General features: G+C 44.1%; 2 protein-coding genes and 1 pseudogene across 2 annotated transcripts in view; 1 reads left to right on the top strand and 2 right to left on the bottom strand.

The window, feature by feature from the left end:
* Positions 1 to 231: 231 nt before the first annotated feature.
* Positions 232 to 1,152, bottom strand: LOC149350976 (CXXC motif containing zinc binding protein pseudogene; annotated as a pseudogene).
* Positions 1,153 to 4,142: 2,990 nt separating this feature from the next.
* On the top strand, positions 4,143 to 6,440 carry LOC149350975 (CXXC motif containing zinc binding protein-like). Its single transcript, XM_089580150.1, has one exon. The coding sequence runs from the start codon at positions 5,704 to 5,706 to the stop codon at positions 6,184 to 6,186; it is 483 nt and encodes a 160-aa protein (XP_089436276.1). The 5' UTR covers positions 4,143 to 5,703; the 3' UTR covers positions 6,187 to 6,440.
* A 6,053-nt stretch (positions 6,441 to 12,493) lies between these two features.
* Positions 12,494 to 22,078, bottom strand: part of LOC149350973 (heterochromatin-stabilizing protein CFDP1-like) — a 28,123-nt gene continuing 18,538 nt past the window's right edge. Inside the window, exon 8 of the mRNA XM_089580149.1 lies at positions 12,494 to 12,681. Within this exon, the coding sequence (XP_089436275.1) occupies positions 12,582 to 12,681 (100 nt within the window). The 3' untranslated portion in view covers positions 12,494 to 12,581. The remainder of the gene's footprint in view (positions 12,682 to 22,078) is intronic.

Genomic DNA, 22,078 nt, shown 5'->3' with positions numbered 1-22,078 from the left:
TAGATTTTTCGTAAACGGTACTAAAATGGATGTCTAATGGAGGTGTCTAATGTCCAGCGTAAATATCTCGCTGATGTCTATGTGACGTTTTATGGTTTACTGGGAACAGTAAAGCCACTATTACCTCTACTACTGCACTAGTTACTCGGACATTTTAACATGCAGATCAAGCTGCGAATCAAGAATGGCCGCTTGTGCCATGTGAAGTACAAAAAGTAGTGAGAAAGGCAGTAGCAGTAACAAAATCTTTACTCAACACACTCCCGCGCTTAGAGCAATACACCACTTCTGGCAATTTTCTCGCCTGCAGAGAGTCAGTAAAGCAGTTACATTTCTGAACACAAGCAAAAAAAAAATGGACACACACAAAAACTCAACGTTTCTTTCAGGTGTGGACTTGATCCACTCACTGCCTTGATCCATTGCCAGAGCCCCGTGCTCGGCACCAGAGGGCTAGACGGACGAACACTGTTCGCACAGCCAACCGTGTTACTTCACCTTCATGAAGCGGAACTGCATGCCGTAGATTTTCACAACTTGTTCCCCTTTATGATCATAATCAGTCCATTCATTGCTGTCGAACTTCACGTCGTCAAACACCGTTCCGCTCTCTGTAGCTTCAGCGCTGAAGCCGTCTCTTGGATCAAATGCAACTGGTTGAACTCCACGGCATTCAAAAACAGCTATGGTACCAAATTCCCACGCAGTGTCAGCGTTGAACTTCTGCAGCATGTCATTCAGGACATCTATGCTGTTCTCTCTACCGCACAGTTTGCATTTCAGTACCAAATTGGCTTCTCCACGGCTACCCTTCATAGCAGTGCGGTTGGCCGCCTCCACAGTTTGCCAAGTTGTCGTCTCTTCTCCACAGTTCATACATTTCAACTTCAGCCGCCACACACAATCATGACTCGGGGTAAAACCTGTAAGATTTTCAAAATCTGCCCGTACCTGCAGTCCAATCTTCATTATCCTCATTTTTTTGACGATTGAGAACAGATGGGACTCGCAGCGTAGCCCTAAACGTTCGAACAGCTCCAAGACAATGAGCAATCAAGACAAAGCTTATCCAACACAAATCGGATACAACTTAAGTCTGCAGTGAAGCTCCGCCCACATTCAGCCTCCGCGCACAGAATTCCTCCACGACGAAAAAGTAGTCCGCTGGTTAAATGTTTCTTGTTACGTAAACAAGAAGCTTATCACAAGAAAAAAAATATGAGCTCTAGGATTTCCACACGTGGATTGTTTGATATAGTCAAGCATTAAAAGGCTGGTTTCGTTTACAGTTGCGGTTGGCCAGCGGAGTAAGACAGGACGCCGCGGACCGCGGCCCAGTGTTAGCAACTGCTGTTTTTTTAAGTTGTATCCTACCATAGGAAGGCTTACTTTGCATTGGTATCATTGGTTGATTGGGCTGCACAGGCTAAAACAAACTCAGTTTCACAGCTCCGCCCGGAGAGCTGTCCCAAGTGGCGGTCGCGCGAACTAGTGGCGCTGCGATCGAGTCTTGCTCCCTCGTCGCCGCTCGGTGCGGCTCGCTGGCATATTTTACACTCGCCGTCTAGTGCAAGGGAACTTGATTGTTACCATTGTGATTGATGAGCGGATATCATGTACTGTCCTCAAGATCACACACTTGAGCCTCGACCACTTGAGCGTCAGCTCACAGATTTGCGCGCGTTTAAGCAAGGATGCCTGCGGCATCCTTCACGCAAGCTTTTTTGTACGATAAAGGAAATAGAGAAAACTGTACAGCATACACTTTAGAATGGCCCTATGGTCGGTGATCTTTTCTGCGGAGTTTTAGATAACCTGGAGGAATAGGGTGTCCCTCCTTTGGGTTGCTCCGATCACCACGAAGAGGTGACAGCCAGAGCTGTGAAGTTTTATGCTGTGATGCGAATGCACTTCTATTGCAGAAAAAAGAACCGCGACATGCAGCTTACAGAAAAAGTCAGAGTTGCAAGGAAAAAGGCCGAGTTACTTTGATCGATTTCATTTCCTCCTGCTGTGCAGGTTTGACCATCAATTCTGGTTTTAAATATTAGTTATTTCTGTGTATAGATATGCGAATTATATTGCTTAAATGCTTCTGTCACATGTGCAATCATGGCATAATACATGCCCTCCATATATGCACTTTGCGATGTTTATATGTAAATAAGGATGTAATAAATTATTAGATTCTGCTGTGTAATCAAATATTTACCAAAGAGGAAGTAGCATCATTTGCGTTACTGTCGATTCTTGCAATTTTTTGTACACGTTGATGTTCTCGAAGTTGGTTGGTGCATTTCATTTATTTTCGTATATGCCACTCGTGACTTTTACAATACTGCATTTTTGCTTGTTTTTCCTTGTTGCGTTCATGAATTCATGAAATTAACTCCTCTTAAAGTAGTGCCCTTCCAACGCATAGATATGCCTTCAGTATCGTGTGTCTAACATTCCTGTCCAGTGCTAGTTTGCGATTGCATTAATTTCCCCTACAAGCAATAAAAGTGTTTCTTTTTTTTCGAGGAGGGGAACGTGGAGGAGATAGGTGACATTTCTCAAGGTCGTAAAGCAAATGGAATAACGACTTCCTGTCATTACATGCAATAAATTTATCTTTTCTTCTTCAAGAGGTTCACCCTTGCTCTATTTTCATTGTGCTTGCGTTCCTTCCCACTGATTTATCTTGCAGTCACTTCATCAAATAACTCCACCTACGCGACGTTCAGAAAATATAGTAGTAAAACTTTTTTACAATGATACCAGCGGTAGTGCCGCCGAGTCAAAAGCAGTACACTAAGAAAAACGCTTTTGATTATACGACGACGGAGGCCGTTTGCTTGTGCTGTGTTCACTATTCCGTTTCACGCGAGTAGCAGACTTCAAGCACTCAGTGAATAGACTGCACAGGCTAACCTGCAGCTTTCTGCATGCAATGCAAGAAATCTGCGCAGTACCGCAGCAAACATGACATTCGTTCCCTCCTAAGGTAGAGTGCACCCACGCACTGAAACTTTGTCTGACCTGTTTACATCATAGGAACTATGCCCTATACCAAAAATAAAAATATATAACAAAAAGAAAAAAAAATAGAAATTATTTTTTATTTCTTTTATTTACAAAAAAATTTTGTGCGCTTTGTTGATGAAAAATAAATGGCATACGGTACAGATTTTGTACCACTTCCCATTCTTTGAATGTTAACGTTTACGCGAGCAATATTAATTTCAATACCGGGGGTAACAAGCCGACTGCTGAGATATCCAGCCACGGCTCTCGCAGTGGTTACCGCGCCGGCGGCATGGCAAGACAACGGTGGGGCACTGCAGGAACACGATACCTCGACAATCACTACGAATTATGCTCGTATAACTACCAACGTGTAGTTATACGAGGAGGAAAAATTTTTCCTCCGTGATGCGTCAAGTAGTCTGCTTTGTTTTCTTTCCTCCATGGCCGTGAATCTGTCCACCTCTTCGCCATGCCGTGGGCTGCACGCGGTGGAAGTGCACATACACAAGGCACACGGTATAGACACGAGAAGGCCCTTCGCATGAAACACAAACCAAACGGATGCACAAACACAACAGTTTTGCCAAACGAAGGAGAGGCAACCTGACGAAAGTCTATCCGTGCCCCACGAGGCCCTGCCAGACCCCGCCGTCCGCGCCGCAGTATGAAAGAGAGCAGCAGCGCCTCTAACAGAAAGGTGCCCCTAGCGCCGCACAGAGCAACCATATGCTCGCCAACGTTTTTAGATGCTCGCCGCCATGATTACGGCAAGAGCAGACGACACTTGTGCATTCGCAAGCATAAACATAAGCCGCTCTTCCATTAATGGTTTTTAATCAAACCGGGGCTGTGAAAATAGCCCAAAAAAGAGTCGATTGGGTAGCTTGGGTGAGCATCCCATCTGTCTGGTTAGGAACTTTTCATTCGACGCCGCTAAATTCACGGACATCATTTGGTGTCGCCGAGTATTCAGTTATGTGTTGTCCTAATAAAAGTGTCGAAAGTTGGCGCTCTGTGTGTGTCAACGTATTGTCATTGCTCCTTATCTTCTGGTGCGCAAGGGCTTCGCGAAGACAGCAGCAGCCAAGAGCACAAGACACACGTACGCGCCTTGTCCTGGGCTGCGCGTCGTGAGCGGTGCCCGTTGCATAGCAGTTCATCTGCATATTAGACGCCTCGCCGCCGCTACTGTTCTGTACGGCTGATGTTGCGTTTCCTACAGACATGTTTGAAACGTTTTGCGTGCCCTTGAGCAAGCAGCGCGGCTAACGCGATATGATGGCAAGGAAGGTGAGCTGCAAATTACTGCCAGCTAGTAGATCTACCTTGTAACAGTCGCGGACAGATTATATGGGCCATCGTTCGACTTTCAAACTTTTCTGTCGGCCGGGTTTCATGGGGGAAATAGAAGTGTTTGCTGCCTTGATGTGCAAGCGCAGAAGTAAATTTTACTTGCATATGCATTAGACAACCCTTAATTTTCCCTATATGTAATGCGTCACTTCGACCGCCGAAGCATAGTTCATGTTCATCTTCGCGCGACGTACCTTGCCGGTTGTTGAGTAATGATAGATATATTACTCCACGACGTAGATCTTGCGCGTAAATGCTAACGTTCCAAGCGTTACAAGCCACTCCTACCAAAACGGTGAAATTTACGCTCAGGATGGCGCAAAAGACCGCGCGAAACTGCAGGCTCTCAAAGGCAGCACCTCGAGCGCACTGAAGGCCATGTGAGTACAAACTCCGAAGCGAGCGTGCAAGATCGGCTGAGCGGGATCAAACGAAGTGAACAAAACTAAGTCACTTAATTTCCGTCAACCAAGCCCCACCAACGCGGTGTTACCCTAGTTATGGTAATTTCGGTAACAAAAAGTTTGCTGTTTAGGGGCGCGATATGGTTTGGTTTGGAGGGGTTCAGCGTCTCAAAACAACTCGAGGCACGCCGTAGTGGAGAGATCCCGATAATTTCGATCACATGAGGTGATTTAGCTGACATCACACAGTACTCGAGCCTCTAGCATTTCGCCTCCATCGAAATGCGCCCGCCGCGGCCGCGATCGAACCCGCATATTTCGGGTCAGCAGCCGAGCACCACAATCAAGAGCCACCGCGGCGGCTTTTAAAAAGGGCCTAGAAGATCGACTTGATGGTGGGCGCCCCGATCCGTTGTAGTCGCATCCTCTACCATTGCCCCTACAGAGCACTCCTAATCAAATCACTGAGGTATCGTACTGAAATTTCGGTTAAGTTTTATATATTTGGTCTAAATTAATCCGAAACTGGAAATTTTTCCAAAGTACAGTGCCACCTGTCGCCACGGTCCTACAGACATCTATGACAGGCATATACAAATATTAATGAATTATGCTTAAAAAAGTCGGTGACAAGGGTCGACTTAATCTCAGTTTTCAAAAATCAGCTTTTAAAGGTCATAAGATTGTGAAGCCGAGTCGTCGATTTTGGAAGCGGCATGTATGAACAACCGTGTCTTCAAAGTTCAATATTTCGTGCCGGATTTGGTGGCGGTTGGTGGTGTGCAGTGTGCAGCTCGTGCCAATGGAACGTGCAATAGAACGTTGGCCCGTGCAGCCCAATTAGCCAATAAGCTTTGTCTTAATTGCTCATTGTCTTGGAGCTGTTCGAACGTTTAGGGCTACGCTGCTAGGCCCATCTGTTCTGAATCGTCCAAAAATGGTGAAGATTGCACTGCAGGTACGTGCCACTCTCGAAAACCTTACAGGTTTTACTCCGAGTCGTGATTGTGTGTGGCGGCTGAAGTTGAAATGTATGAACTGTGGAGAAGAGACGACAACTTGGCAAACTGTGGAGGCGGCCAACCGCACTGCTATGAAGGGTAGCCGTGGAGAAGCCAATTTGGTACTGAAATGCAAACTGTGTGGGAGGGAGAACAGCATCGATGTCCTGAATGACATGCTGCAGAAGTTCAACGCTGACACCGCTTTGGAGTTTGGCACCATTGCTGTTTTTGAATGCCGTGGAGTTGAACCAGTAGCATTCGATCCCAGAGATGGCTTCAGCGCTGAAGCTACAGAAAGCGGAACGGTGTTTGACGACGTGAAGTTCGAGAGCAAAGAATGGGCTGATTATGATGATAAAGTGAAACAAGCTGTTGGAATCTACGACCTGGAGTTCCGCTTCACGAAGGTGAAGTAACACGGTTGGCTGTGCGAAGTGTTCGTCCGTCTAGTCCTCTGGTGCCGAGCAAGGGGCTCAAGCAGTGGATCAAGAGACGTGCCTGAGTTCACACCTGAAAGAAACGTTGAGTTTTTGTGTGTGTCCATTTTTTTTTTGTGCTTGTGTTCAGAAATGTAACTGCTTTACTGACTCTCTGCAGGCGAGAAAATTGCCAGAAGTGGTGTATTGCTCTAAACGCGGGAGTGTGTTGAGTAAAGAATTTGTTACTGCTACTGCCTTTCTCACTACTTTTTCTACTTCACATGGCACAAGCGGTCATGCATGATTGGCAACTTGATCTGCATGTTAAAATGTCCGAGTAACTAGTGCAGTGGTAGAGGTAATAGTGGCTTTACTGTTGTTATAAGCACCTGTCAGCCAGAACAGCACCATCAAGCACTGTTTGGTTTTGTATGTGGATAGCATGCCTACAGTAACTGAACAATTTGGCATCTATTGATATGAATTAGGGAAAATCTCTGCAGGTGAAAACCCAAGCTTTGATCAAATTTTTAATTGGGCCATTAGTATACACAAGGACCCTGTTTCAGTTGGGTTGTTGAAGCTGATCGTTGCAATGGTTCAGCCAGCATTTACATTGCATTATGTCTGTAGTAAAGAAGAAAAAGTAAAGGGGAACAGCGAACAAAAAGAAAAAACTGATGCCTTGAAGTGGCCAAACAGTAAGCACTGCCTCTGGGCAGCTGCCACAGGAATATTATATAATGTTCAGCGAAGTGAGCTGCACATTTAAGAGCTGTGATGTAAGTAACTGCACATATGAACATCAAAAGGTTGTACTCAAAAAGTCTTTCCGCAGAATCTGTGTGTAGCATGGCAAAACAGTTGTATCTGCTCATTGAGCAAGTACACAGTTTTGTTCTAACATGTCGGGCATTGTGCTAAAATCATCACAACCAACATGGCAGACAGCCTGTGTTGGGAGGCATAGTGCTTGCCACTGTGATATATACGAGTGGGGTGGAGCAGGGGTCATTTTTGGTGCTGCATTTCAAGTGTGGGGTTGGAGGGGCAGTCACTTGGTTGCCAAAGCACCATGTACAGCTCGCATGCAATTTTCGTCATTGGCAACCAGATCATCTGTCAACGAATGACTCTAGGTCAAGCACAACAGAAAAAGTACTGGTCCATGCTGGAAAGTCCTGATGTGAAATAGCGCGAGCTGTGCCTATCTTCCGTGTACACAGTGGTGGCCTGCACTGTCTCGCAACTTGTTTACAGTGGAGTGCAAACTATCACTCGTGACCTGGCCACACAGGTCTAGGAGCCATTGCCTTGTTCTTGTAGCTTCCACTCCATTGTCAATAAACTGCTTGAAGTACAATGCTTAAGTATCTACTACGTTTGGAACCTGCCACCTTATAAGGAGTTTCTGCCTAGGCCTGCTACCTTGTTTTCTCCAATACTGGAAGCTCAAAAGAGGGCATAAAGGTCCTCTACACAATGAAGAACATGCCCCTCCTTTAAGCACAGATGGTCCTAATCCATTAACTGCTATGGCCATGAGAGGCTCAAGTGCTCCCCTCCCCCCATTTCCTACCGGTAAATTATATTCCTGCAAAATTTATTGCCACCATAACGCTGCAATTTTTTCATTAATGACCCAGTTAAGAGAAGTCACCTCAGTAGAAGAAAAATCAGATACAAAGGGAAATAAGTAATTAAAAACAACAAAAAAAGAGCACATTTGGTCCAGTTAAGCACACAACTGGCAGGTGGCTTGGCAACAAAACCCTTCGATATCCTGTGGGTTGAAGCTGGCCCTAGCGATGCTTGGAAGCAAGCGCCACATGTGGATGGTGCACGGTAGAAACGATTGGCGATGGCAGAGGGTGCATGCCAGGAGGGACGCCAGGTCACTCTGTAGCACTACTATATAGCAATACTATTGCCATGGAACCAATAAGACAATGCCTGCTTTAGAAAGCTCACAAAACTTGCATTTAGCATGCGATGTTGTGGGGTACCAGCGTCAAATACTTCAGTAGTGCTGCATCAAATACTAAACCATTTTTGCAGCACGAGATTGATATCTGAGCAAAATGAACGCACAAAAAAGCTTTTTTTTTATTGGGCTCATTAAAAACGGCCAGGCTATTTGTTAGAAAGCCGAGGCTCCCTAGGCATAAGAAATCAGGCTTCGCTCAGGGCTATGCACTTGTGCCCCGTGAAGGAAAAGTGCATCCGAGTTGGAAAAGGGTTCTATGTTGGCACAAAAAATTCAAAGATGGTGCTTGGATTGTGCATTCATCACTACAAGCAGCAACCCAAACAAGGCCAATGTGATGACAAAGGAAGTCATCACATCATGTGGAGACTGTTTGGAGAAATCACATCATGTGGAGACTGTTTGGGGAAGCCATTCATGTGTCTAGCATGCTTAAATGCTTGACACAAGCAATTGAGATATTATCTAGTAACGAATGAGTATAAGACATATGCCCCTGATACTATGGATGACATCTTAAATATTGTTGACGCAATGTTGACATTTTCATTGTTTTCTTTGTCACTAAAGCTTATGAAGGCACCTTCAGTGCCTCATATGAATTGGGCTCTTCGTTTCCGTGTTAAACCCAGTTTTGCCCAGATTCTTGCATCCTAAACAAATTTCTTAAAAAATCAGGTGGAACCTCAATCCTACCCTAAAATGCGCCTTTAACAGAATGCAATTTTCCAGTGCACAAATCTGAAGGCACTGCTTAAAAGCTGGTGGATATCTTGTGCTCATTCCAAAGAGATGTTTTCAGCAATGATTTTAAGGTTTCTTTAAGGCTTGTAGGCTTGTTATTCATGGTGGGGCTTAATTTGAGGATAAGCTTTGAGGATGCTTAATAACAGCACTGTATCAAGCTCTGCTCATGGTTACGATGGTTTGCTCTAAGGCATTTAAAATGTTTACTGTGATGGAATTAATATTTACACAGTACACAACCAAAGTCAAGCAGATCTCGCATAGACCCCGAATTCGTTAGAGATAGTAATATTCGCTAAAAAATAATTGTAATAAATGAGAAAGAAGATATAAATGTTTATAAAGTTTCTACTGCACCATCCATTTCCATAATGTTAGCGAAAATGATGACAAAAAAAATTGGGTACTTTGTTCCACATGAAAACCTGCACTTACAGCACCTTTTGGTGCACAAATTGACCTGAAATGACCCAAATGATACAACTTTTGCTAAATGTTCAGTGTTTTCCAAGAAAGCGATAACCACCAGCGGTTCAGCCTCGCCCGTCACGATTACAGCCTCATCCTCAGAAAATCCTTTTTTTAGCTTGAATGGCATCAAGATGCTACTGGACAGGTTGAGCACTGCTAAGGCTCCCGGCCCGGATGGTTTGCCAAATGCGCTTCTTCGGGGGTGCTCAAGTTCAATAGCTCCATTCTTGAAAATAATATTTGAAAAATCACTGGCAGATAGTTCCCTTCCGGACGATTGGAAAGTCGCTTCAGTAGTTCCGATATACAAATCCGGCCCTCGAAATAAAGTGTCACACTACCGTCCTATCTCACTTACCTCAGTTCCCTGCAAACTTATCGAACATATTCTGTATTCAAGTATTATAAAACATCTTGAAACCCATGGCTTGTTAAACCCCTACCAGCACGGTTTTAGGAAAGGATTGTCGTGCGTCACACAGCTGACCGAATTCGCCCATGACATTGCCAAAGCCTTAGATGCCAGCACCACTGTCGACTGTATCTTTTTAGACTTTCGTAAAGCTTTTGACACCGTTCCACATGATTTGCTTATACAGAAATTGTACTCTTATAATATTGATTGTCGCATAATTGCCTGGGTAAGTGAATATCTGCACGCGAGACGTCAATTTGTAATGGTTCATGGAGCTGAATCTGATGTTGTTGATGTAACATCAGGCGTCCCTCAGGGTTCCGTCTTGGGACCTCTTCTTTTCTTACTGTACATCAATGATATCACTGAAAATATAGCGTCACACATGAGGATGTTTGCAGACGATTGTGTTCTGTATAAAATTATAACATGTAATGCTGACCGTGATGTCCTTCAAAACGACCTTGACACTGTTCATAAGTGGTGCGAAAAATGGAAAATGAATCTAAACTTGGACAAAACAGTGTGCATGGCGTTTTCGAGGAAACGCACAAAGCTAGTACCCACATATACCATAAATAATGCAAATCTGAAAATAGTTGAAGAATTTAAGTATTTAGGTGTATATTTCACGTCATCGCTCTGCTGGCATCGGCACGTTGGTTATATAGTTGGAAAGGCCTGCAAATCCTTAGGATTTCTCCGCCGAAACACTCGTTCCTTCCCGCAAGCTACCAAAGAACTCCTTTACAAAACTTATGTGCGGTCAGTGTTGGAGTATGCTAGCACAGTGTGGGATCCTCCTACCACAGGTGACAAAGAAAAACTTGAGAAAGTTCAGTCCTTGGCGGCTCGATACGTACTTGGTAAGTCATGTAAACGCAACTTCAGTGCAACAATAGCAAAAAAAGTCCTCGTTTGGGAATCGCTAGAACAGCGGAGAACTAAGCAGAGGCTCAACCTCTTCCATAACATATACTACTCCCACATTGGCATTCCACGCGAAACATACATCTTCATACCACATTACGTATCCGCACGCCTTGACCATGATCAAAAAGTATGTGAATACAAGTGCAGGACGGCAGCATACAGCGACTCTTTTTTTCCGAAAACCATTCGTCAATGGAACCGTTTGCCGGCCGTTGTTACTTCCATCTCATCGAATGCATCCTTTTATACCGCTTTGAACAGTGTCACGTCATTTCATAGCTAGACGGTGCGTCGTTATCTGTGCGCTGCTTCTTCGTTTCGTGCGTTCCACTGTGTATACCTGTGTCTTCCTGTCAATGCGCAGTATACCTGCGTGAAATACACGTTTGAAGTTTTTTTTTTTTTTTTATGTCTACTGCGTTGGTGCTTTCTCCTAAAATGCACGTTTATTGGGTGAACAACACAGTTGACTTTCTTGTACCCAAATTCTGTACATAGATGCGCATTGCGTCAATTTTGTTCTTTGCTTACTTTGTGAATGCTTAGGCTGCTGTTTCTCTTTTTTTTTTGTATTTACCTGCATTTATGTGCTGTGTTACTGTATCAACCCCCCCACTGTAATGCCAAATGGCGCTGTGGGTAAAAGATAAATAAATAAATAAATAAATAAATAAATAACCCCATTATTGGTATGAAGTGGCCCATCCGACTAGGCTCCAGGGTTGCTCAACAAGTTTCAAGAAGCCAAGGCAAAGCAAAAATCACAATGCCACTAGCACTTCTCTTGGCAGCCAAAGGTGAAAAAGAAAAGAACTTTATGGAAAAAATTAAAAAAACGCAGGATTGTTCCCACTGTAATGCAGGACTACTCGCAGTCGGCTATTTCAGGTGTGCTGCGCCACCATCACCAAGCCTCTCCTCAGGTGGAGAGTTTTGCAGCAGCCACTGCAGTGCCACATTTCTCCACTCTCGCCATATTCTTCCACGGTAACCACCCTCCGGACGGTTCTCGTGGCAGCTACCCTCCAGGATGCACATTCCTCCCTCCTTTCAAGGTATCCCTCTTCCTTCCATGGCAACCCCCCACTATCCTCCTCCCGAGACTGCAGGGTGGTTCCCATGGCTGCAGGGTGGTTCCCGTGGCTGCAGGGTGGTTCCCGTGGCAGCCACCCTCCGGTTGCACATTTTTCACTCTAGCCCTACTCTCCTCCTTCCACTGTAACCACCTTCTGGTTATGCAATCCTACGCTCTCGCCATATGCCTCACTACTACTGCTTCAACAATGCGAAACTCAATGAATGGGCCCCTCCTAACAGCTGTAGCTGTAAACCAGTTGCGGCCAAAGAAACCAGTTGTAGGCGGAAACTCATGTACAGTCTTTGTCAAAAGTTTAGAGCCCAGGGGGCTTACTTCTAAGCCTTGTAGTGGGACTCCTGAAGCATTCGTGGCAGCCCTACCCATTGAAGGAGGCAGGACCAGAAATCATCTTACCTTCATGAAATTTGGAGCGCTGGAGATGCATAACGAACCACACAGTGTGGCTCAGAAGCAAACCCCCTGGGCTCCAAACTTTTGACAAAGGCTGTATGTACATCACAGCACACACAAGCAAAGTAGTAGGTGGCCCACTGCTAGGTCATGATACACCGGAGCAAAGTTAAAAAAAAAAAAAAATCTTGTCCAGAGAATGTTTTAACTATGCCTGTAGACCACAATGGCAAGTTACTCAGGATCACACATAGTGGCATGGTACTTGTTGAACAATGCCTTTATTATTACATGATGACAAATTGTGACATTCACAAGGATGGGAAAGAAATGAACACTGATAGCAACGTTCAGAGGTAGTTAGTAGAGCGGCTCTTTGCTCTAAGGGTCTTCTCAATTTCGAACTGGCGCAGGTCAGTACGCTGAAGGAATGCTTGTTTCTCCAAATACCTGCACAAAAAGTTGACCAGCTCATTTCACACTGAAGGCACCCACACCTGACCACAACAAAAACTCGAGCCCAGTGCATAAGACTGTAAATAAACAAGCATGGCCGAGTAAAGAGAAGGTAATGCACAAAAGCAGCCAAGTGTCAATTCAAGACCTTCAAATTTAAACCGGCATGCATTCATAATCTTGCTAACCTGACAAAGACGGCTGCTAGTGCTAGTAGACCTCGCAGTGGCAAGGGCTTTCAAGAAAATTATAGCAGGCCTACATTTCAATGAAGCTACAGCAAGTCAACTAGTGTTAAGTTCAACAGGAACAGTGTCAGTGCCGGAACTTTTGCACTGCAGTAAGAATAGCAGGATGACAATTTGCTTGTGATCTATGGAACTAAACTGGGAAAAGCAACACACGCACATGCACACACATGCAAATTTTGATGGAGGCAAAATTCTAGAGGCCCGTGTAGTGTGCGATGTCAGTACACGTTAAAGAATCCCAGGTGGTCGAAATTTCCGGAGCCCTTCACTACGGTGTCTCTCATAGCCTGAGTCGCTTTGGGACGTTAAACCCAATAAACCAAACCAAACCACACACACACAGTCTTGCATCACGCAACTTGCTTGACGATGTACTCACTATTTTGTCATGAATATCAAGGGTGACTGCACACAGTACTCGAATTCATTCCAGATGAAAGAAACTGTGTGAGATTGTTCTTTAAGCACAGTCATGTGAGCAAAACATGCCAAGAGATTATGACAAAAATGAAAGATCCTGCCTCAGATTGATGAAATCAAACATGATATTACCTCAACAAGAAGTTCAAATTTTAGTTTGGCATATGAGTGCAACTAGTAAGTGACATTTTGGAGGGAAACTCTGGCACTGTGTGCATCCCACCATCTGACCCTGTGTTGCTAAACATAATCTAGCCGCTTAATCATCCCACTGTTCTCTTTCAAAAGGCCTTTGTATAAATTACCACCTACCTATAGTATATTACCACCTACTGTTTCTCCAGTGCACCTTCTGGCACAAGAAAATTTTACATATAAAATGGTGTTGCCTTGACATAGACGGGTGCAGTGGTTGACCAGTAGCAAGCCCCCATCACAATGTGGTGGCATGCTTGAGAACTTTCACACTCGTGCATTTGTAGAAAAGCACGCAAGGGTGCACACCTTAGCATAAAAGTAATGCAAGAGTACTCAAGGCATGTGCCAAGATGACAATTAGAGTGTTCAAGGAACGATTACTTTCTTGCCATCAGGATCACGCTAACTTTTGTTTCAGATCTGCCAGTGCGTTCATTGATTGAAAATTTTTCAAAACGTTTTCGGCATTTTTAATGCCACTATCATGAGATCAAGCACTTTGGACATCACAATGAACTGAATGAAGAATATTGGACCCTTAAAAATTAGCTACTGGCTCCATTAAACCCCCCCCCCCCCCCCTTTTTTTTTTTCAGAAAATGATCAATATGTCACTATATGTATTGTTTTTGGTTTGAAAAACATATGCAGTGAACCCATTAGCCTTCACTATAGAATTTGTGCCATGGGCTAGCTATTCTGAAATGCAACAGGACAAACATGAGAATTACACAACACTAAAACCATCTTAGGCTATCAATGTAACTCTATACCACAGGTATATGTGACCACAGAAAATATAATCCATGCTTTTGCATTACCTGTCCATTTTAACTCAACACTTTGCCCCACCCTATCTACATTGCCACGGACGTTATCAGTGTGAAATTTTGTAATGTTTGTCTATGCTCAAGGCCCCTGATGTCCTGCTTTTATCACTTTATGACTCCTTTTATCACTTTCTGACTCTAGATGAAACCAGGTTTCTCTCGAATGGTTGCAGCTAAACACAACTGCTTGAACTTTGTTCGATATAATCATAGATGCTTTCCACACTTAATGTCAAGAAAGTTTTTTGCCAGCCTTAAACTGAGCACGGCCAAGAGTACTGGATTCTGTTCTTTGATGATGCCGAGCATATTTGTTGCTATCACCGCCAGTTGTTCAGTTGCTGTTCAGTTCATAGTGGGTATAAAGGCAGCTGTACGATCGTTTTTGGGGCGCATGTGGATGCATGCTTGCGACTCTGCGCATGGGCCGAACAATGGGGCATATGGCCGCATGTGTCCAGGCAGACGAAGTTGGTGAACTCTAACTTTCGGGCATAAGAACGGATGCAACCAAGGAGTCGCACTGCAGCTATTGGCTGCTGTCCTCTGACATGCCAGGTCCCTCCTCATTTTCACCTGTGCAAAGATGGCCACTAGCGAAGCGCGGCGAGAAACCAGGCCTATATGGTGGTAACTATGTCAAGAAACATAATATTGGTCTCATGTAGCTATTACGAGTGTTGCCAGCAACTTTGACTTTCACCGTGTGTGAGAGCGGCGAGCAACAGTTTCCCCCAAGTAGTTTTGTCACTGTCTACACCTAGCTGACTAAGGAGCCTCCGAACCAACACAAGACGTACACAGTGGTGGTGTCGCGAAGTGTTTACTTGGAGCTGTTTGCGGTTGTTGCAAGTGTTCTTTACTCCTGCAAGGATCTTCACAGACAGCAAGTGAGAAGCAACTCCCCATGGTGAGTTTCCTGTGCATGCAGTAAGCTTCATATCACAGTGACAAGTGTGAGTGCAGGGATTACGATCGAACAAGTGCTTTTTCGTCAGTTAGTAAAGCTGCCTGCAAATATATATTATGTCTGAAAAACTCACCACGCATGCCTTGTTTTCCAAATGTTGAAATTAACTTCGAGCTTTACAGCTAATCGCATTCGCTGCGAAGGTAGCAGTGATTGCGAGTGCCAGACGTTGTTCCCGCAGCGTAGCCATCACCGATATTGATCGTGGTTCGTGGGTGTGCTGTGTTTGAGAACTGCTGTGAGTGTGACGTGACCTTTCTGAAAGCTGTATTTTGCATATGCAGAACAATCTCAGCTGCATGGCCGTTGAGCTGCTTTCTGCCGCGACTACACAAGCGTCGCCACCATTCTGCAGCTTGATGCTCCATAAAGTGCATTTTGCGATTATGGGTGGCCAGATTCGATGGTGTGCCGGCGACACTGTGTAACCTGTGTAAAAATATCAGTGTGCATGGCAGCTGTCACTTCAGGAACGGCGGCGTCGTCTTTTTTTTTTTTTTTACTTCTTGCCACCTATGCAAGGCTATAACTGCAATAAATATTTGTGTGACAAGTTGAATTAATCCAACTTCCCCTGCATGTGATCATGGGCTGAGCCAAAGTAGTAGTGTTAAGTTTAGGTTGTGACATGTTACCACCAGATCAGGAATTCTATGCACAAACAAAAAGTGATTGTTGATTTGTGTAGTTAGGTAGTTGTGTAGTTGGGTGAATTAGGTGCGCGAGCAATTTCAGTTTTCACTTCGGTTCCAGTGTTCAGGTCCAGTGTTCACAGATGGAATTGGTCATTCTATCCTTTACAATCATAAATCCCTGGGAGTCCTCATACCACTGCTGGCACAGTGGTGCAACAGTTAAGCGATGCGCCACTGCCATTCTATGGCAGGTGCTGTCATCAGTGATACTTGGGTTGCTTTGGTTGGGTTGAGACACAGGTTGCGGCAACCTGTCGCAATTAACTGAATTGGCAGGTGATATTTGGGTTGCTTTGATTGGGTTGAGACTCAGAAATTTGAGAAATTTCCGGCGTCAGCATTGCCGACCATTTGAAGCCTCTCAACTGGAGCACCCAACTGCTCCGGCAACCAAGATGGGCCACCTAGGTCATGTGACCTTGCGCCGTCATCACAGCCTTCCCACCAGATTGTGAGCAAACTGACCACCGTGGCAGGTGGCAGTTGTGGTCGCGAGAGGTTGCTCGGGGAGAGCAACCTGGGTGGCACAAGGCCCGCTGGTGGCAGCACCCACCATCGCAGGGCAGCAGTGCATCGCTTAACCGCTGCACCACTGCGCCATGAGGGGTATGAGGACTCCCAGCGATATATGAATGTAAAGTTGAGACTGACCAATTCTGCATATATGGGCACTGAACCATTAACACTATCGCGTCATAGGCCTAAGGCAGAGCTTATGTGTCCCCTCCAGTTTTTTTTTTTTTCATGAGTATTTCACTTGATGAGATGCCAAAAAAATAAAAAGACCACAGCAGATGCTTATGCTTCTTAAAGCAAGAAACCCATTTACAGTTGTGCCTTATTAATATGGACACTTTGGTTCCTGACCAAAACTATACATGGACAGAGATTTCCGTAATAGCGAATAATGATTAAAAACAAAGAAAAATATTTTCAGTAAACTGCTGTGATTAAATTTATTTTTTGCTTAGCAGCATGGTGTGAAGTTGGATTTTAGACAAATGCTTAGCAATAATAAGTGCATTATCTTGGTTGCCATGGCCATCGCTAAAATGCACTGATGTTGAAGTGCTTCGTAATCCATGACAGGCGTGATAGAAGCTTTGCACTGATTTTATGCTTGACTACCAAACTGTACCCACTGAATCGGTATCTGACCCCATATTTGTTGTTACTTTCACAACTGTTGCCAAGCTGCTCGATAATCTGGCTTTAATGGTGTTGAGCAGTTGCTAAGCAGCCATTCCTAGATAAGCTGCACCAGTTTGTTTGAGACAACCTCGAAGCCTTTAGGAGCATATGTCACCTATGCACATGCACATCTGCTACTTTCATTTATACCTGTGACTGCCTGCCATGAATGTTATTTGCCTGCTGTTTGATAGCGATGGTGGGTCTATGAGAACATTGTATTTGTCAGAATGTAGAATGCTTCCTAGATTTCCACAGACCTTGCATTTGCCACATGCCTAAATTTGTTTGCTCGAACATACACGCTTACAGTGAAAACTCGTTATAGCGAACAAGTAAAAAAATCGTAAAATAGTTTGCTATAGCCAAAATTCGTAATACAAAATTTCGTCAGAAATGCGCAACAGCGGCAAATTCTGAGTCACTGAAGTGACAGCAATTCTGGCGATCCTTACTAGAGGAACAGAGAGACGTTTTCCCACGTTTTGGCGCGTTTCGAAGGCGCTCGTGCCAATTCCGAAGGCCGCATAAAACCGAGCCCCAGTTAGGTTGGCTGTCCCGCACAGCATTGCAAGAGCAGGTGAAGCGTCGGCTACTGTGGTTTCCCCTCATCACAGCTTTGTCGCATGGAAAGCGGTACGTTAGAACGAAAGCTATCGCCGTTTTCACCACCTCTGCGAAAGCCGACATGAGCACAGGATTGTTACTGCAAGCTTACAACCGCTGGTGCTGCTTCAATGGTGCTGTTGACGAATGCCAGAGGAGTGAACACGTGCTGACTGCCGGGCTGCAACCCTACATGCCGCTGTTGGCAAGAGCGAGATGAGAGTGCAAACCTTGGCATGAACACATGCGCACCACCACCAGTCACTTCTGTAGTGCGGTGAAGCCTGCCACCTGCCATCCGAAACGGGCAAAGTTTGGCACTGGGGAGCTCGATATACCCGTTTCATGGACAACCGCATTCAATATATAAAGTAGAAATTGCATGCATTTGTCAAAAATATTAACAATTTGATATCGCCAATAATTTATAATATGCGTGCTCGTGAGGTTTGACTGTATTTACACCTTCGACAATGAACAGTTTCTTGGAGCACTTATCTGTCGCATTTGTAGTGTGGTTGCCAGAGGACCATTTTTATGCACATTGCCAAACCATATTAACAAGTTTTATTTAGATTTTTCGATTTCGAAATGTGGCAAGTGCTGCTGCATGGTGCTGCAGTGCTGTTGAGCCATTTCTGAAAGTCCTGCAGTGTTGTCGACCTGTCGAGGCTGAGAGCACGTTTAATTTGAACCCCTTTCCTTACTGTTCGAACTGTATATGCAGATTCCCTGCTTTGTTAGTTAGTTAGTTATATGGGGTTTTTTGGCACATAAGCAACTATGGCTATCATGCGCCAAACACAAGGTTAGATGATGTTATGTTAAGTGTATAGAAGTTACATTATATTAAATTTAAAATATTGGCTTTCTTTAGAAACTTACAAACAAGTGAAAACTCGACGAGTGTTTGCTCGCCTAAAAGTAATGCGGGATGAAATGGAATGTGTTCATTGTAAAATACCGTAAAAATTTTTTTTCTAAGTTCTTCGAGATGCGAACAAGAGATTAAAATGTGATTCACTGTGAGCTCCTCACCACACATTTCACACTCAGGTTTGTCTTTTTTTGTTAATAAGAAGTTATGGGTGATGTGTGTGTGGCCTATGCGTAAACGACATAAAATTACTTCGATAAAACGTTCTTTATGACGGCATGATTTCCATTCTTTCAAAATAGGCTTTACAGTATGCAGCTTGTTGTTTCTTTCATTTTCCCAAGAAGCTTGCCATTTGGCTCTTAGTTTGCTATGCACTAACTTCATGTAATCCCTCGGAGGCAAACCCACATGTTTCACCTCCATGGCTCTGGCTTGTGCAGCACACGTGTCGGCTCTCTCATTATCCCTAATGCCAACGTGACTGGGAACCCAGCAGAATTTTATAACATGTTTTCGTGTTGTGACCTTTACTATATTGTGTATGATGCTTCCAATCAGTGGCTCTGTGGCATTTTTGGAGTTTAATGCTGTAAGGACGCTCAGTGAATCTGTATAAATGATGCTCTTTTTGATGTTTTCATTTGTTATTTTCTGTACCGCAACACTAATAGCATAACACTCCGCGGTGAAAACTGTAGCACATGAGGGCAGTCATACTGCATTTTCATTTTTTCCTTGTATTACTGCGCTTCCTACATGAGCATGAGTTTTTGACCCGTCAGTATAAAATGCAGTGTAATTTCTGTATTTTTCTTGTAGTGCTAGATACTCTTGTATTATATGGTCGTGTGGCGTACAGGTTTTACTGAAGCGTGTTAGTGTGACGTCACACACTGTGGGGAGAGTGTACCACGGTGGTAGCGCTTCGTGTCTTGGGGCAATATTTTTGATTTCATTTAGTATGTTCAGGGTTTGACATTTTTCTTCGAAGCGCAAGAGCAACGGCTTAATTGCATGGGGCTTGTTGTTGAAGAGCATTCGGGATGGGCATTTCGTGACAATTGGGTAACAGAGATGTTTGGGCTGTGAAAGGGTTTTGAGGATGTATGTACAAGTTAGTGCAGTTCTTCGATCTTCTAAGGAAGGTTCATTCGTTTCCACATACAGACTTGCTATTGGTGAAGTTCTGTAAGCACCTGAAGACAACCTTAAACCAAGATTGTGGATAGGATCCAGTCGTTTTATGTAGGATGGTCTTGCTGAGCCATATACGATGGACCCATAGTCTAACTTAGAGCGAACCAGAGAACGGTACATATGTAACAGGCATGCCCTATCAGACCCCCAGCGTTTTCTTGACAGTAGTTTCAGTACATTGAGGGCCTGGGAAGCTTTTTTCTTTAGGCTGTTTATATGTGGCAAGAAACTGAGCTTTTTATCGAAAGTTACCCCTAGAAATTTATGCTCTTGTTTGACAGGTAATGGGGTCTGGTTTAGATATAGTGTGGGGTCGGCCTGTAGGCCTCGTCTCAAAGAGAATAGAACCGCTACTGTTTTCTGAGGAGAAAATCTAAATCCGTTTCTATCTGCCCAGGTGGCCAGTTTATTTAGTGTTATTTGTATCTGTCGCTCACAGGTAGGTATGCTGGAAGACGTGCATGCTATTTGGAGGTCATCTACGTAAACTGAGTACATTATGGATTTTGGGATTGCTTTTCCTATGGAGTTCATTTTGATGATGAATAAGGTCGTGCTGAGGATGCACCCCTGGGGTACGCCAGTTTCTTGTATAAAAGTGTTGGAGAAGGTTGCGCCTAGGCGGACTCGGAACGTGCGGTTGGTTAGGAAGTCGTTCAAACAGCTCAGCATCCTGCCGCGGATACCTAGGTCCGCTAGGTCACGGAGGATACCGAACCTCCACGTGGTATCGTAAGCCTTCTCCAGGTCGAAGAAGACCCCGATACAGTGTTGCTTGTGGATGAACGCTTCCCGGACTGTGTTCTCAAAGCGAACAAGGTGATCAGTTGTGGAACATGCCTTTTTAAACCCGCATTGGTGTATATCTAAAAGTTGCCGGGACTGAAGTGTGAAGGTTAGTCTGATGTTTAGAATGCTTTCGAATGATTTTGCTATACAGCTAGTGAGTGCTATTGGCCTGTAACTGGTGGGACTAGTTGGTGGTTTGCCAGGTTTTAGAAAGGGTACTATGATTGCTTCTCTCCATGCTTGGGGGATTTCTCCACTCATCCATATTTTATTGAAAAATTTTAGGAGAGCCTCTATGGCAGTCTCAGAGAGGTGAGCAAGCATGGCATAATGTATATTGTCTGGGCCTGGTGCTGTCTTTTTACCGGATGTTAGTACTGTGTTTAGTTCCTGCATTGTAATAAGCTGATTGTAGTCTTCATGTATGCATGTTCTGAAGGGAAGTTTTTGTTTTTCTACTATTGTTTTGTGCTTTTGAAAGGAGTGTGTGTAGTTGGCCGAGCTTGATACTGTAGCAAAATGCTCACCCAATATGTTGGCCTGCTCTTCTAATGTTGTTTGAGTACCGGTGTTGTTAGCATTGGAAATGTGAAAGGAGTAAAATTTCCAATGAATTTCCGCACCTGCTCCCACATTTTTTTGGATGTTATTGAGCTGTTTATCGAGGATATGTACTGTTGCCATGATGCCCTTTCTGCGTTGCGTCTGATGTATCGTGCTTTTGCTCTTGCTTTTTTAAAGTTTATGAGATTGTCATGTGTTGGATATCTCCGAAAAATGCCCCAAGGCTTTGTTTTGTTTCTTTTTTGCATCTTTACATTCTTTTGTGTGCCAGTATTTGTGATTTTGTTTTACTATTACAGAGGATTGAGGAATAGCTAAATGTGCGGCAGCTAAGATACAATTCGTGAATTTTTCATTTATCTCATTGATGTCAACATTTTCTAAAACTATTTTCTCTAATGTAGCTTGTGCTGTAAAAAGTTGCCAGTCAGCTAAATTTAGCTTCCAACACCGTGGTTTTGTGGGAATAACTGTTAGCGAGGATGAAAGACTTATTACGACAGGGAGATGATCACTTCCATATGGATTGTCTAAAACACTTCAGTTAAAATCGTTAAAAACAGACAGTGAACTAAAAGACAAATCTAAAACACTCATTTTCCCCGAGGTTGGGGAGCAGTATGTAGGCTTATTAGAGTTGAGTAAACAGACGTCATTGCATAAAATAAAATCCTCTACGAGATGGCCTCTAGCATCAGTTTTTTCACTTCCCCAAAAATGTGAGTGTGCATTAAAATCTCCAACTACCAGGTATGGCTCTGGTAGCTGCTCTAAAAGATCCTCTAAGTCATGTAGTGTTA

This window comes from Amblyomma mixtum, chromosome 3 (assembly GCF_055824585.1).
Source record: "Amblyomma mixtum isolate Tamu chromosome 3, ASM5582458v1, whole genome shotgun sequence".
NCBI classification, from domain to species: Eukaryota; Metazoa; Arthropoda; class Arachnida; order Ixodida; family Ixodidae; genus Amblyomma; species Amblyomma mixtum.
Note: the sequence above shows the minus strand (reverse complement) of the source record. Positions and strands in the feature narration are given on the sequence as shown.